Source organism: Lonchura striata, chromosome 3 (assembly GCF_046129695.1).
Source record: "Lonchura striata isolate bLonStr1 chromosome 3, bLonStr1.mat, whole genome shotgun sequence".
Lineage (NCBI taxonomy): Eukaryota > Metazoa > Chordata > Aves > Passeriformes > Estrildidae > Lonchura > Lonchura striata.
Genome location: NC_134605.1, coordinates 70037726 through 70052457, shown reverse-complemented (window position 1 = coordinate 70052457; position 14732 = coordinate 70037726). Strand labels below are relative to the sequence as shown.

The window sequence follows — 14732 nt, the reverse complement described above, 5'->3', positions numbered from 1 at the left end:
CCCTATCACACAGGTTTCCAAGTAGCTGCAGGTCTCAAAGTTTTGCCATCACAGATGCTAGAGCAAAGTTCCCAAATTAAATTAAATTACTGTGGTCCTTCATACAAGACAGCAACACTGTACAGAAATAGTGGTCTTTTCCTTCAACTGAAGTCAGAATTTTAAGACTGTGGTGCAGTTCAGTAGTACAGACACAACCATTCTCAAATGGTAAAGACAGCTCTTTAACATAACTGTTCTTCATTTAAACACTACACCTTTTTGGTTAAAGCTCTGGCACTTGTTTTAGGCAAAATCCACTTTGCTGAATAGAAGCTGAAACCTTTTTATTGTAAAAATAATAGTTTAGTACTGCAAAGCAAGTTCCTGTTCCTATACCTTCTTAAACCTTTGTTTAAAACAAGTGAGAATATTGAGGGACAAGGGGAGACTTGCACATGGTTATGAAGAAGTATTTTAGTAGACAGATAATAGTCACAACAGCATAATCTTATCATTCAGGGAAATATACACATTCTTTTTAGACAATCCACATGTTCAACTGTCTTTCGAACCAACTTTTACCCACCCCCAATGGTTTGGTAACTCATCATGTTCATAACAGACTGGAGTCCTAAAAAATGTATTTTATTACAGTTACAAGTCCAAGCTCCAAAACAGGGAGCCAATTTTTATACACTTACACGAAAAACAATCAGGCAGTTGCTTCAGTGTCCCATAAAAAACATTGTTGTTGTTTTGTTTTCTTTTTAATCTAACAACATTAGAAGGACTGAAAGAAAGGATGCAGTGGACTTTCAACATCACTAGTAAGCAACTTCTGAATTCCACACTTGGGAAGCAAATGATGTTAATATGTAGAATCTGAAGAATTTTTGTCTCTACCAGAAGAGTTTAAAGTTCAGTAGTTTTAGATTTTTTTAACGCTTCAGAAGCTAGTGTTTCATGAGCTGAGATTTAAATCATGTCTGTTGAAAAATTGCAAAAGCTAAATTAACTCCTTTTTTCTTCTGAAGTGACTAATTGTTATACTAACTATCACAATCTCACTGAATTACTCAACCATTTACAACAGCAAGACATTCACACCAACAACTAAAAACACCTATTAGCACTCCTGAGTCCCAGAACAGAGAAATGTAAAATTAACTCAACATGTTAAATACCCATTTTGAAGTGTATAAAAGCAAAAGCATCATAGTGAAGCATCAGCACTCCCCTCGTGTTTTTGGAACAGGCACAGAGAACAAGACAAAAACCTATTTGTATGCTATTTAACACCAGAACGTGTAGAATTCTAAATCCTTCTTACAACTATTCCAAGTGATTTTCTTTAGGAAAAACCATCCCATGTGATTACAAGGCATAAGTTATTTTATCTGTAAGTTTCAACAGTAAATATACTGTCAATCTTCTTGACAGCTGTAGCAAAGAAGACTCTTAGGCAGTCAAAGTGTTTATTTCCTAGCCAAGAGGCCTCTAGGAATAGAAAGATGAACAGTATAAATAGTACAGATGAACAAGAGCTACAGAAGCAAGATCCATTACAGAAATGGCTAATCCATTTGGGGCCTGTGAGGACTGTGACCATAATAAAAAGGACCTGCAGTTGTCTCAATGTTGTTTTGGATTTTACCAAAACATTGTGCTGACTTACTACACATTGTTCTTCAAAAAAAAAAAATTCGGTGCCATTGAGAGTGATGGAAACAGACAAAGATCAAAACATCAAATGGCTTTTCACAAAAACTAGTTAAAAATAACAGCCAAGTGGGGAAAAAATACCCCAGTATAAAATACCCAGTGCAAATGACAACCATTGATTTAACACTCAAAGGACTCTATAGAGTAAATTTTTTGGAAGAAAAGCTCCTGACCCCAAAGTGCCATCACTTTTTTACAGAAAGGACAACTGTGCAGGACCGTGATTTCCTCTTTCTTATTGGGTGGAATTTAAAGTTTATGCCTGTGAGAATCTGGCAAACTAACAGGCAAGTGGGCAAAATGCCCTTTAACAGATGGGTGCAAGGTTTGGCATGCCAGGGAACCAGTATGTTCATGAAATTGGAACACCAAGGCTAGTTTCTACCTAAAAAATGTCAAAACTACAATCTGTGCAGTTTCTGGACCAATGGATGCAGAAGCAGAAGATAATTCTTTAGGAACCTGCATAGATTAAAAGCACATCTCTGGCAATCAACTGCCCCAAAACTTGGATGAAACAGCATTAAGGCTGCCTCCTGAGAACAAGTATTATTATGCTCAGCTACTACTCAAACATCTTTAAAATGTGGAACACAGCATTTTATCTCTATTTTTTTATCTCTGAACTGGCTATGACCACAGTACAAATAATACTCTAAATAAAGAGATGAGAAAAAAACCCAAAACAGAGTATAATGGTTTTTGCTCTTCAGATGTTGCAGATCAACTCTATCTGAACCTGTTCCAAATGCAGCTACAGCACAAAGTGCAGCTGCATTCAACTTTCATGAAACCAGTGAAATTGGAAAATTTACAACTGCAGTATCATGAGAGGATATGTGTGTATTTTTTAAGTTCAAGCATTCAGATCAGCCCTAGATTTCTTTTTAGCAGCAAGCTGTATTTAGGTTTTTTATCACAAAACCCATATGTAACTCAGTTACACACAGCTGAAGCTCATGCAGCTCAATATAGAGTAAGCATAAGCAATGTCTCTGAAAGGACCCTCACTTCAGTAAAAGAGAAATACAAATATTCAGCACCCCTGAGGCACTGGGCATGACACTTACTGTCTGTAAGCTTCAACTTATGACCAAAGCCAGCTGCCTTCACAGCAAGGAGGTATTAAGACTCCACAGCTATTTGACATGATCTAAGGCAGCCAGAAGAGCAGAATGCCAGTACACCTTTTTACATTATGCTGGTGTACTGGTGGAAGCTGTACTGAGAGATGGGAGTGCACCCAACTGTCAGGAAAATACAGCTTCAAGTTCAGCCATTACAGAAGCAGATGTCAGTTAAGGCCTTCAGGAAGACAATTTATTCACCTTATGTATTCTCTGGGTGCTCAGCAACAAGTCTTAATACCCACAATTAGCTTTTTAATGCTGCTAGCAGGTAAAACCAGCAGGAACAATATGATCATAAGCATGTGGACAATGGCATATGTTTGCACATAACAAGCTGTACAGGGTACAGGCATAAAGAGCCCTGGGGACTGAGGAGAGGGAGCAAATATACACAGTGTCTTCCTTTTCATTCATGTTTTACTCCTTTTTCCCATTTTAGTTGTCTTCTTTAAACCACAGGAGGAAGCATAAGCCTTGCATACCACCCCCATTATTTGAGATAGCACAACAACAGAGAACAGATCCTAGATTAGCTCCTTAGTAAGACTGCAAGGAAGCAAAGGAAACCTCTGAAGCACTGGCCAGGAAAGAAAGTGTGGCCAAATACTCCCTCCTGGTTCCAATCAGGTCATCCCAAGGACCTAACTTATCTGCTCAGAACACAAACCCTCCATTTGGAAAATCTCCTCTTTTTCAAGGTTCCACTGCTGTTAAGGGCTTGTCAAACAAATACTGAGTGGCTAGCTGTTAGTGCAAGTAACAACTGATATATCAGGTAATACTTTCAACACCAAAAGCTGCTATAAACACACCTCAGGCTGTACTGAGTCATCACTCTCAAATACATCATTTTCTCTGACACTCATCCACACTAGAACTTATATTTTTGAGCTCTATAGGAAAGACTGTTCCACATTTGGCTTCTGCCACTTCCAGACTACACTGTGGTGAAAAGAGACAGCTTTGCCAACCAACCCCATCTTCCATCACTGTGCTGCCACTACATTGCTGCATTGAGACTTGAAGTCAACCAGTAAGCCAAAACTACCTGCTGATCCAAATGACCCCCAAAACTCTCCTGTGATTACTCATAATGTAGGAGAGGTCAGGACTACCCCAGGTACAGACACTTGAAGTTAAATGTAGAATTAAAAAACCCAAATGTTTCGCCTTAAGTTTTATACAAGTTTGCCAGTCTCTGGGAACTGAGTAGAAAGAATAATGAAGAAAAATATTTTAGAAAAGTATCTGAAAGTGTTTAATTCTATACGTTAAGACTTTATAAAATTAATACTAATTTTTCCCAGGCATTAAGCTTTTTTAAAAGCCCAGTATTTACAGTAAAAAATATTAATTGAGCAATTAATTTATATTATTATTAATTTTCAGGTTTCACAACTGTAATGTCTTATATTACTGACCTCAGGGAAAAAAAGACTGTAAACAGGATGTGTTATCTTTGACTTCGTTTCAAGAAGGGCTCGCTCCTTTCTCTGTATACTTTGCTGTAATTCTTGCCACTCCTGTCAAAGACAAGGTTAAAGAATTATTATGCACTAACCATCTTTTTCATTAAAAAGACAGAAAATGGTACATGTGACTAGTTCTTGTGCAATACTAAACATTATAAAGGGAAAAAGCAGATCTGTGGGGTTTGCACACATTCTTCAAAACTCAATTCTACAACACTACCTCTAAACACACTCTACCTCAGCCATAGGAGTCCTGATTACAAGTTTGATTATTCCTTTCCCATTAGAAGCTTAATCTCACCCTGTATGGGCCATTCACCTGTCACTCAAGTCTTTTATTGTAAGACCTGTGGTGCAGAAATCATCTACCACCACAATGTTTCACCCTCTATTACACTACACTATTACAGTTTCAGACACATAACCTGACAGTTACTAGAGTTTAGTGAGCTCCTGTACAAGTCTGTTCAACTACTGCATGCTTAGTATGCATTTTGCAGCATGCAATAGCCACTACCTGTAAAAAGCACATTTAAGATGCAAATCTGCAGCTGATAGTAATCAAATTAAACTGAAATAAATTTTTTTTCTCCTGAAGTTAAGCCATGTTTCTCATGTCATTTCTAAGTTTTCTGACCATGCTGAAAAGACTCTTTGATATTCACTCTGAAGCAAACTTGAAATTACAAAGCTCTTATACCAGAATGAGGTCTGAAAACCTCTGGAGATCCGGTATTACTCCTTCATCCTAGTGTTGCCTAGCCTGAGGGGATGCTAGAGGATTAAAATCCATTTTCTCTCAACCCCAGAGGCAACATTACCCTTCAAGAAAAAGCAAGGCTTACAGCTTCATCATCTTTGTTTTGCTTCTCGTCTTGTTCTCTGTCAGAGTCTCTGTCACTTCCATCATCTTTTTCACTTTGAGAGTCCCTGTTTGTTTCTTCTTCTTCAGATTCACTGCCTTTATCAGAGACCTCCTCTTCCTCTTCCTTCACAACGACTTCCTAATGGGAAAGAAAAACAGAAACCAAACACCTCTAACTTAGTTTGTCTGCATTACTGTAGTACACAGAATTCACCATGCCTGCCTTAAGGCAGGGCCACACGATCTACACCTTTCTTGTGTCACAGAGTTATGTCTACAGGGAAGATTAATCCTTTCCACCTCATTCACTAAGAGGGGGACAGAAGCCATTTTCCTTCTCCATATGGCTCTCACAACAGGAATAGGAAAAAATAGTATTTATTTCCCAGAAGGATGTCTAATCTCTGCAAGTGTTGAAGGCAAGACTGGATTGGGCCCTGGGCAAATTCAGCTAGTGAGTGGCACCCCTGCCCATGGCAGAGGGGTTGGAACTAAATGTTCTTTAAGCCAAATGATCTTTCAACCCATACCATTTTATGACTCCAGGACTGTATTTCATAGTGTCTTAAAAAAATTACAAAGAACTTAAGAAAGTACCTACAACATACCCCATGAGGTGGAGAAAACACCATGCATTGAGAGCATAAAGTTACTAAAGCTACTTAATTTATCAGAACAAAATCTCATTTTAGTTTTTATCTTTAAATAAAAAGTAGAAGTTACAGAACAATTCACCTCCAAGAAGGCAGTATAACAAGAACAAGCAGTAAGAAGGGACTAAGAAGCCAAATTTTTAAAACAGTTGAGCAGAACTTTCAGTGGCCACTGCAAACATTACCATGGTGGCTCCCTGATTACTTCACTAGTAATTGTTAAATGCAGAGAAAACAAATGCTATTTTAGAAGACACACTTCATAAAAGCATAAACTGAAATGTAAGAGACAGATACAAAACCTCCTATCAGATTACAAGTGATAAACTGAATAAAATTATAAGTGTCATTGAATCTATGAGCTACCCCATTAGCTTGTTTTTGCTTCTGCTGTTTCTGTGGTTGCAATGAAGGTGGCACAGGTTTCTTTTTCAATGGCTTCTTTTTCTTTGATTTTGAAGCTTTCTTGGTTCCCTTATTCTTTTGTTGCCATCCTTTGCTCTTAGTTTTGCTGGCATCTCCTTGCTGCAGGAAAGTAGTATTAAAATATTTATTCTGTTCATAAAATTTCAGTCATTCAACTATACTTTAAACGTTTTAAGCTAAGAACCAAAATTACAAAACACAGTTCAAAGGACACTTCAGTAGGCATTTCTGAAAAAAATGCTTGAGGAAGTGTACAATTAGCAATTCAAGATCTGAAACAAAGTTCTCTTTAATTAGCAATAGGAACATTCACTCTTTACTTACCCCATCTTCTGCTGGTTGCTCTTCTGCTGCACATATAGACTGTTCCTTTTCAAACACTTCCTGGTTAGAGAAAAATGTGAAAACTACTAATGCCTCTCCGTACCAAGAGCAAATTATTATTTTATATTTGAACTTAAACTAAATCATCTTAATCAGGTCTGAATATTTTACTCATGGCAAATTCTTTTATCAGTGACAGACACGACAAGGGATTAACAGATCAAAATTAAACACTAGCTCAAACATTTGGTCTCAGATTTTTCCATCACTAGTATTATAAAGAAATTTAATAGCAACATGTCACCTTGCTCCAAAGAATCTACTTGTTTTATAAAGCACAGAAATCCTATACCACAAAAGCAAGCAGTAGTAAAATGCTAATTCTCCTCCAGTTGTCAGAGCATTAAAAACTTCAACAGCTGCTCTGCTACTCAGGGACACAGAACAACAAATCAAACCAGAAATGTGAAACGTTAAGACACAACACAATGTTAGTATACTATAGACTGGGACACCTCTGGATTTTTTTAATGAGTTTCTTTCTTCAAAATACACTATATGCCATTTAAACAAAACCCCACCCAAACAAAATAGTCACAAGGAGCTGTCATATATAAAGATGGCAAAGAGGAAATACCACCACAAAAAACATGCATCATACAAAAGGCTACCTCTTGTTTTACAGTCATGTGTTTCTATGCCAGACTGCCTAGTGGAGGTCACACAGGAAACAAATTAATTTTCTATATGCTGTTAGACATTTTAGTTTCTAAGTATAGTTCAATATCCTCATAATTTTCAGTTTCCTTTATTCTGCAATTCCAGCATAGTGATAGTGCTTTTACTTTCTACCTACTGCACTCTCAGCTACCACAGCATAAGCACGTGGAGCTTATATATACAGACTTTTTATATATACAGACAGGCTTCCATAGTCTGAGCCCAGGCTTGTGTGTAATACTTGTGTAATACTCAGGCTTGTGTGCCTTACCTTAGAGGTGTAACTCAGACCTTCTGTTTACTTAGAGAATTATGTCATTAGTAGAGATGCAAAAATTGACATTGCAGTCTTTGACGTGTCAAAGCTTGTTTAGGTTCTCTGTATTAAAGTTTTTTGTTAAAATAAAACCATTAATGCATTTTAAGCTAGAAAATAAGCACAAGTCTGAAGTTGAACTACGAGGGTATAGTACTGGTTTGCTTTTGCCACACTGTTTCCTACACAGCAGTCTACACTCTTCATGTGACACTAGTGAACCTCCTTTGTGTTAAGTTCTGCATATTCTGCATTCTGCTGGACTGTGTCTCTTTCATAAAAGTGTCTAAAACACCCAAAAGATTTGTAACATTATGAGCCCACATAAAGCAAAAGCAAACACTGTCCTAAGGACTTGAGTGAATATTTTATTTTAGTTCAAGAACCAAGTTTCTGAATGTCTCTTTTCCTGTTGTTTACAAACCCCAGAGCAGTATCACTTGCCATATTCTTTTACTGTTCCCTAGACAACTGCAATGGGTCAGACTGAACTTTGATTTTATTCCAGGAAAACTTTCTTATTCAGAAACAAGAGCATAAGGACAGATTAAGAGCACAAGTTCTCAATTTCAAATCTTAACCTCACAGTTAGATTTACAAAACAACCAGAAATGCCTTTTTACTAGTGTACACCCACAGTTACCATGAAAAAACAAGAATTCTTAATACTTACTGCCATGGTCTGTCTTGTTAGTGTGACCAGAACAGTTACAAGAGAACCTACTGTGATGTTGTTGCTGTCTTCATCATCCAAAACTAGTGCAAAAAGAAAAACAACACATCTGTCAGACTTCTTTAAAGCCTTTTTCTCCATTAAACATTGCCTCTGCTATTTCTAAATGTAAGCATTCAAATTCCAGAATTTTTAACAAAAATAATTTCAAAGTATTATTTAATAAGTCCTTTACAACTTCAAATATACTATCAGAATGAGAGCTGGTAATTCAGAAACCTATAAAACCACAACAATGAGTTTGAAATTTTAATTGCATGAAAGTTGGAAAATTCAAAGTTATAGCTGCTGTGGGAACCATAACCCTGTAATGTTGTGCATTATATATTAAAGCATAAAACTTCAGAAACATGAAATATCACACATGACCAGAGGGACCCTGTTATATTTGTTCTGGGAATCATAATTTTCATTTTCCTGACTTTCATATTATTAACAACTCAATTTCAATGCCACATTAACAATCATACATTTAATTATTTTTTAAGGAGAAGGCAAAGGAAAATAAAAGAACAGCAATCATTAGTTTAACTGAAACATCAAACAAACCCCACAGGGGAGCCACTGAGGAGTTTATACCTCCAACCTATAAAATGAAGAATGTCTCAGGTAGGAGAGGAATAGAATTTTATTCCAGTGTAGACATTTTATTTATTCCCCTCCAGTGAAACTGCTTTCCCTGTGAAAGCAGTTTTATTATTTGCTCATCTTACATATATATTTTATATAGTGGCAATACTGAGCTAAACAGAAAAGCATGTGGATGGTTTAATCCTCCACACCACACTTGAGTGCAGCTGTGTGACAAATGAAGACTACAGGCAGGCAAACGTTTGTCAAAATATGGGCAGGTACTTCAATATTGAATTTTAAGCAGATTAACAAGACTGTATACAATCCTAAACTAAAGAACATAAAATTTTCTATTTGTTTTAAAAAAACCAACAAAACAACATAAAAAACATTCAGAAACACCAAAATTAGTAGACATTTGCTTCCTAAACAAAGAAATATTTGCTTCCTTCTAACATTTGCTTCTCACAGGGAACTGTACATAAGCAAAATTACAATCAGGCTCCCCAAACAAAGCATACCACATTTTGAATGTGATCATTGCTATCACAATGAAAACATAAACTAGAAATAAGAATTAGAACAAACTTTCAATATCACACATTTACTAACACTGATCTTCTAAAAAGGAGGCCACAGAACCAATTCAGTTCCCACTGCAAAGCTGTCTAACAGGAACTGCTCACAATATACCTAATCTTCAGAGAGGGAGAGCATTATACACAAATGTAGCTAAGCATAGTTTGGACAAATTCTGCCAGATATAAAAACTATACCAGGATTATCACAAAAGAACCCCAAAGGAACCTCACAAATGACTCTGCATGCTGAAGAAAGCCGAGCATAAATTCTGGAGTAAGTGTAACTGTTTAAGACAGCTAATAAAAGTGGTATTTGAACCAAAATTCCACATTTCTCATGAAATATTAAAATTCAAAGACAAAACTTCAGGTAAGCTCGTGTATGAGAAACTACTGCTGGCTTGGGAATACATGGAATGTTTCAATGTACTTTATCTCCTCAGACTGTAGCTCTCATGTACAAGAACCCACTACTCCAAAGTAGTATGTAATTTCCAGGTCACACAGATAGCAGTAAGTTGTGTTTCAGCATCCTCCAATAGCTTACTGCCAGCAGACTATCAAGATGTCAGAAGAGTGACATACACAGAACAAAAAGACCTCCCACTCACCCTGTGGTTTTATATCCATAGTGACATGTGGAAAGCTGCCAAGGACAGCCATAACTTCTTCGTATTTCTTATCTTCTAGGAAGTGCAGCAAATTGCGACGATCTGAGCCTTTCAAACTCACCAAGTCTTGAATACTTTTGATTTTATACTGAAATAAAAAAAGAAGAAAGGAAGTCTCATGGTAGAACAGAACACAGTCCAAAAATGAACTCTTCATAATACATCACTGGTGTCCCCACGTTACTAATACATACATATCATTACGTTTGTTCTTATAAAAAACTCCACACTTTAGGAAACTGGCAAGCGTATGTTTTGAGAAACAATAAACCAAAGAGGTCACACTCAAACCTACTGAATAGAACTGCTTTGAACGTTGGTGTGTTCCTTAGCATGTCACACCTTAGAAATGGCTTATAGTTTCTTATAAAATTGTTATTTCAGAACAGTTTTTCAGAAAGCTGAGCTAAGAAATCTTCTTAATAGGGGTTTTTATTTAGATAGAATACTTGAGTGCTTTCAGATTTACATTAGCAGAAACAACCAAATACAGGTTTAGAGGGTTTTTTTTGTACTAAACTACAAACAAATCTAAATCCACTCCTAAGATTTGCAGAACAGAGCTAAAATGAAGACAGACTTGAACATTGATTAGCTCACCATTATAAATGCATGTACTTTATTAAAAAGAACTTCATGCATCCAGGTAGACTGATCATACCCCCAATCCAGAGCACTGTATCTTTGAAGAACTCAATGCATGTGATCCTGTGAAACTAGCCTAAAAAAATGGGGTTTTCCCCCCTCTCTCACAGCAAACAGAGGTGGGATTAAAACATAACCAAATTATTTGGTTTTTTACTTAGTTACAATCCACATGTCAAAAAATACATCTAAAATTGTTTATTTTCTCATATGTTCCCTGTAATTTAAGACTGGATTTAAAAAGTCAGTCTTCAGTGATACCTGTAAGAGAATCTTTTACTTTATCCAAAGGATGACTACTTGAATATTTCATGAACAAGCATTTTCAGAGAGGATTTAAAAAATGCAGTACCTAAGAATTCTTAGTCTTGACATTAACACATAAGCATTTAAACACCACCTAAGGCTGTAGTTAAAGTGAAACAAAAATACCATCAGATAAAAAGAATATTTTCAAGATTCATCCAAATTAACCAATGTAATAAAATTATCAAAGTCAACAGCTTTTAGAAGCAAAGGGCTGTTTATAACCAGGCAATCCTAGAAGATACACTAGACTCAAACGAACAAGCAGGTTTCAATGCAGAGACAATTGGTGAAACAGAGTGAAGAAACACATGCAGGTATTCAGACAAAATTATTATTTTTGTCCTTAAATTCTACAAATCCCAAGAGTTACCCAACTACAGTTATGTAGCAAAAGCCTTGTAAGACACACTCTTTCACACAGAATCACAAAGTCTGAAATGCTTCCCACAGTAACTACTATTTTTTCTTTTACGAACTCTTCTGTGTAAGCTTCCAAACATATTTTTTATCAAAGTACATTAAGAACAATATAAAGTCAACCAAACCCTCCCACCCATCCCCAGAAAAAATGTCCCAGTAGGATATTCCAGACACATTCTGTAAGAATATTAAATAGGAGATAATGCATTTAATAAGAAATAAACTGTTTCTGTTGTTTCTTAGGTCAACACAGACTGATCTTTCACACTTATTTACACTTAACAGATCTCTGATCCTAATTCCCACCTTCTAATTGAAATGGATTTTAAAAAAACCAAAAGCAGACAGAACCACTGGGAAGTATTGTATTGAGTTCCTTAAAAATAAATCTATTTTTATTCTCTTAGTGAATTCATCACCTTGCTTCCTTAGCCACAAATAGGTAAAAGAAGTAGCAGATCACATTTTAAGAGGTTACCAAGTATCATGTGTATTTTTATACCTTTTTATGATTGGAAACTCTCCTCAGATTGTCCTCTTCAATGTGAGGCAGCTGTAAAAGGGGAGACTTGAACTGCTGAAGACCCTGGACTGTCATCTGGGAAAGCTTCATACAATTTTCCAAAGATCCCAAAGATGGAGCACGGAACTCCCTTTCTTGGGGAGAATGAAACAAATGATATAGTTTTTAATTCTTTTTCTTCTTATACTTTTCCAATGTATACTTGTATTGCAGAAAACCTTATTTCCAGTCCACCAAGCAAAAGAAAGAGATATCTTAAAATGTTCAGTATAATTAACTAGGCAGACTTTTTACTCCAATTCCAGGGACACAGACCAGGAGACATTTTCCTCCCTCTATTAGGATGTCACAGCTGAACAGTAACATTGTCTGAGGGAACAACTGCACAATGTATCTATGTAATTATTATAGGCAAAAATTTCACCAATTCAGTTTAAAAAATGCAGCACCAAAACAAACTTATTTTATATTTGTATATTTTATGCATATGTGTGTATAACATGTTTACTGTATAATTTATTAAAATTTATCATTAAATATTAATATTTTACAATATAATGCATTATTTATAATATTTCTGTCTTGAGAAATGAACATATAGGTTGCAGCCTATCACATGCAAGAAGAAAACTATATTTATAATTGGAGCTAAGCAGAGCATATTATATTATGTTAGAAGGCAGCAAGAAGAGCTGCAAAAATATCAAATGCAAGACTTTATATAAATAAACTTACTGGCTAAAAGGAGTGTCTATTTGACTTTTCTTACAGAAATTACCTATAATTGTTTTCATATTTTAATGTACAAAAACACCTACACTCATAATTACAATTATTATAAAGTAGACAAGGAGAAATAAGTCTTAGCCAGAACAGAGCAAAAGAAAAACAAAAAAGCCACACTTAGCAATTATTAATTCTCATCACATCTGCAAAGAAATGAAAAAGGAAAGTAGACACAAACTGCAATATCACTTTGTTTGACAACCATTCATTCATACATAAAACTTCTCATAAACCCTGTTTAGAGGACTCATCTCAGACCACTTCTTATCTCACTGCAAATTTCTAAGCAGCTATGAAGGCATAGTAACTGCATTGTTCCCTCTGCTTCAGCTGCCCCTCTCCTCTTCAAATTGTCCCTTTCTTCACCAATTACACCAAGCTACAAATTACACCAAGCTATAAATATCATCAGCTATCAAACAAAATTACATGGAAGGACATGTAGCAATTATATGCAAATGCAAAGAGAAATATAACACAATATAGAACTACCTGGCTAGGCACACAGGTAACTGACAAATATGTAACTTCGACCTTTAAAAACCACATAGTAATGGAAAGATTAATGTCCCAACCAAGTAACACTACATTTACTTTCCATCTTACTCAGCTTCCACCTCCCCTGTAATTTTTTTGGCTGCTGCTGCTAAGGAAAGTCACAGGATTTTTCTTCTTAAGTTAAAAAAACACACTGCAAACCAAGTCAATAAAAGAATCCTAAATAATCTCTGACAAACTGTCTTTTGCAGGAAATTCACCTAGAGCTTTGAGACCACAGAGCACTAGTCAAAGTAGAAAATATTCTCTTTTTTAAGGGATTGACTCATCACCTATATGACAGTAGAAAAATATTTTAAAGTTGGAGAGTATGATCTTAGTTTCCTGAAAAGAACACAGGTCTTTATATTCCCTGAGAATGGACTTAAAGACAGCATAGCTTTTAACATCCCCCAAATGATCCTATCATAAAATTAATGTCATTGCTGTACCTATGCTGACAGCTTCTGATTGTCAAATTGCACAATACAAGATGACCTTTAATGTAAGGTTATTAAATTGACCAAAAATATAAAATCATAAAATAGTTTGTGCTGACCTCAAATATCATCTGGTTCCAAACCCCTGCCTTAGGCAGGGACACCTTCCACTAGACCAAGTTGCTCAAAGTCTCATCCAAACTAGCCCTGAACACTTCCAAGGATGGAGCATCCACAGCTTCTCTGGCAACCCATGCCAGTGCCTCCCCACCCCTGACCAGCAAAGAATTTCTTATCTAAAACCACCCTCTTTCAGTTTAAACCAAACATATGACATTAAAGCAGTCCATTCCAAATTTAAATGCAAATTTTAGTTGCCTGCTAAGGACTGGCTTGACCTGGGTCAAGCCACAACCTCTTTCTTATTCACACTGCAGCTTCCAACCTGAATTAAGGAATGTGCTTTGTTTGACTGGACAGCTGAATGCATGCCTAACTTCTGCAGGCACTTACTGGAGCACATCCCATATTTTTGGCAGCAAACAACTCACTTGGCAAGGCAGCTATCTATTTATTATATTTAAGGATGATCTCAAGGAAGCAAGCCATGAAAATAATTTATACCTGCTGATTCTCAGGTATCAGCTACAGAACAATGGATGCAAGCAAGGGATGCCACAAAGCAAACCTAAGCGCCAAGATCGAGAAGACTCATATCAAGTGTCTTTCTCCAACAGACCTGATTACAAGGTAAGCATGAATTGCTGCAGACATTTTTAAGCTTCTAATAGTAACAAAAACATTTCAGAATATTTGAAAGACAGGAATGCAGCACAAAATGAGACTTCTCATCCCACTATCGATTTAGGTATCACAAAGTATGATTTGTCCCCAAAATATTTCT

The 14732-nt window shown here is 36.2% G+C and overlaps 1 protein-coding gene across 2 annotated transcripts in view; it reads right to left on the bottom strand.

Moving 5' to 3' along the window:
• The window catches only part of SEC63 (SEC63 protein translocation regulator), a 54667-nt gene that overhangs the window by 3822 nt on the left and 36113 nt on the right, over positions 1-14732 (bottom strand). For both annotated transcript variants that reach the window (XM_021553824.2, XM_021553825.2), the window contains exons 12-18: positions 12045-12199; positions 10109-10256; positions 8284-8366; positions 6575-6634; positions 6191-6349; positions 5152-5310; positions 4256-4357 (exon numbers count right to left, since the gene is read on the bottom strand). In XM_021553824.2, coding sequence (XP_021409499.1) covers positions 4256-4357; positions 5152-5310; positions 6191-6349; positions 6575-6634; positions 8284-8366; positions 10109-10256; positions 12045-12199 — 866 coding nt within the window. The remainder of the gene's footprint in view (positions 1-4255; positions 4358-5151; positions 5311-6190; positions 6350-6574; positions 6635-8283; positions 8367-10108; positions 10257-12044; positions 12200-14732) is intronic.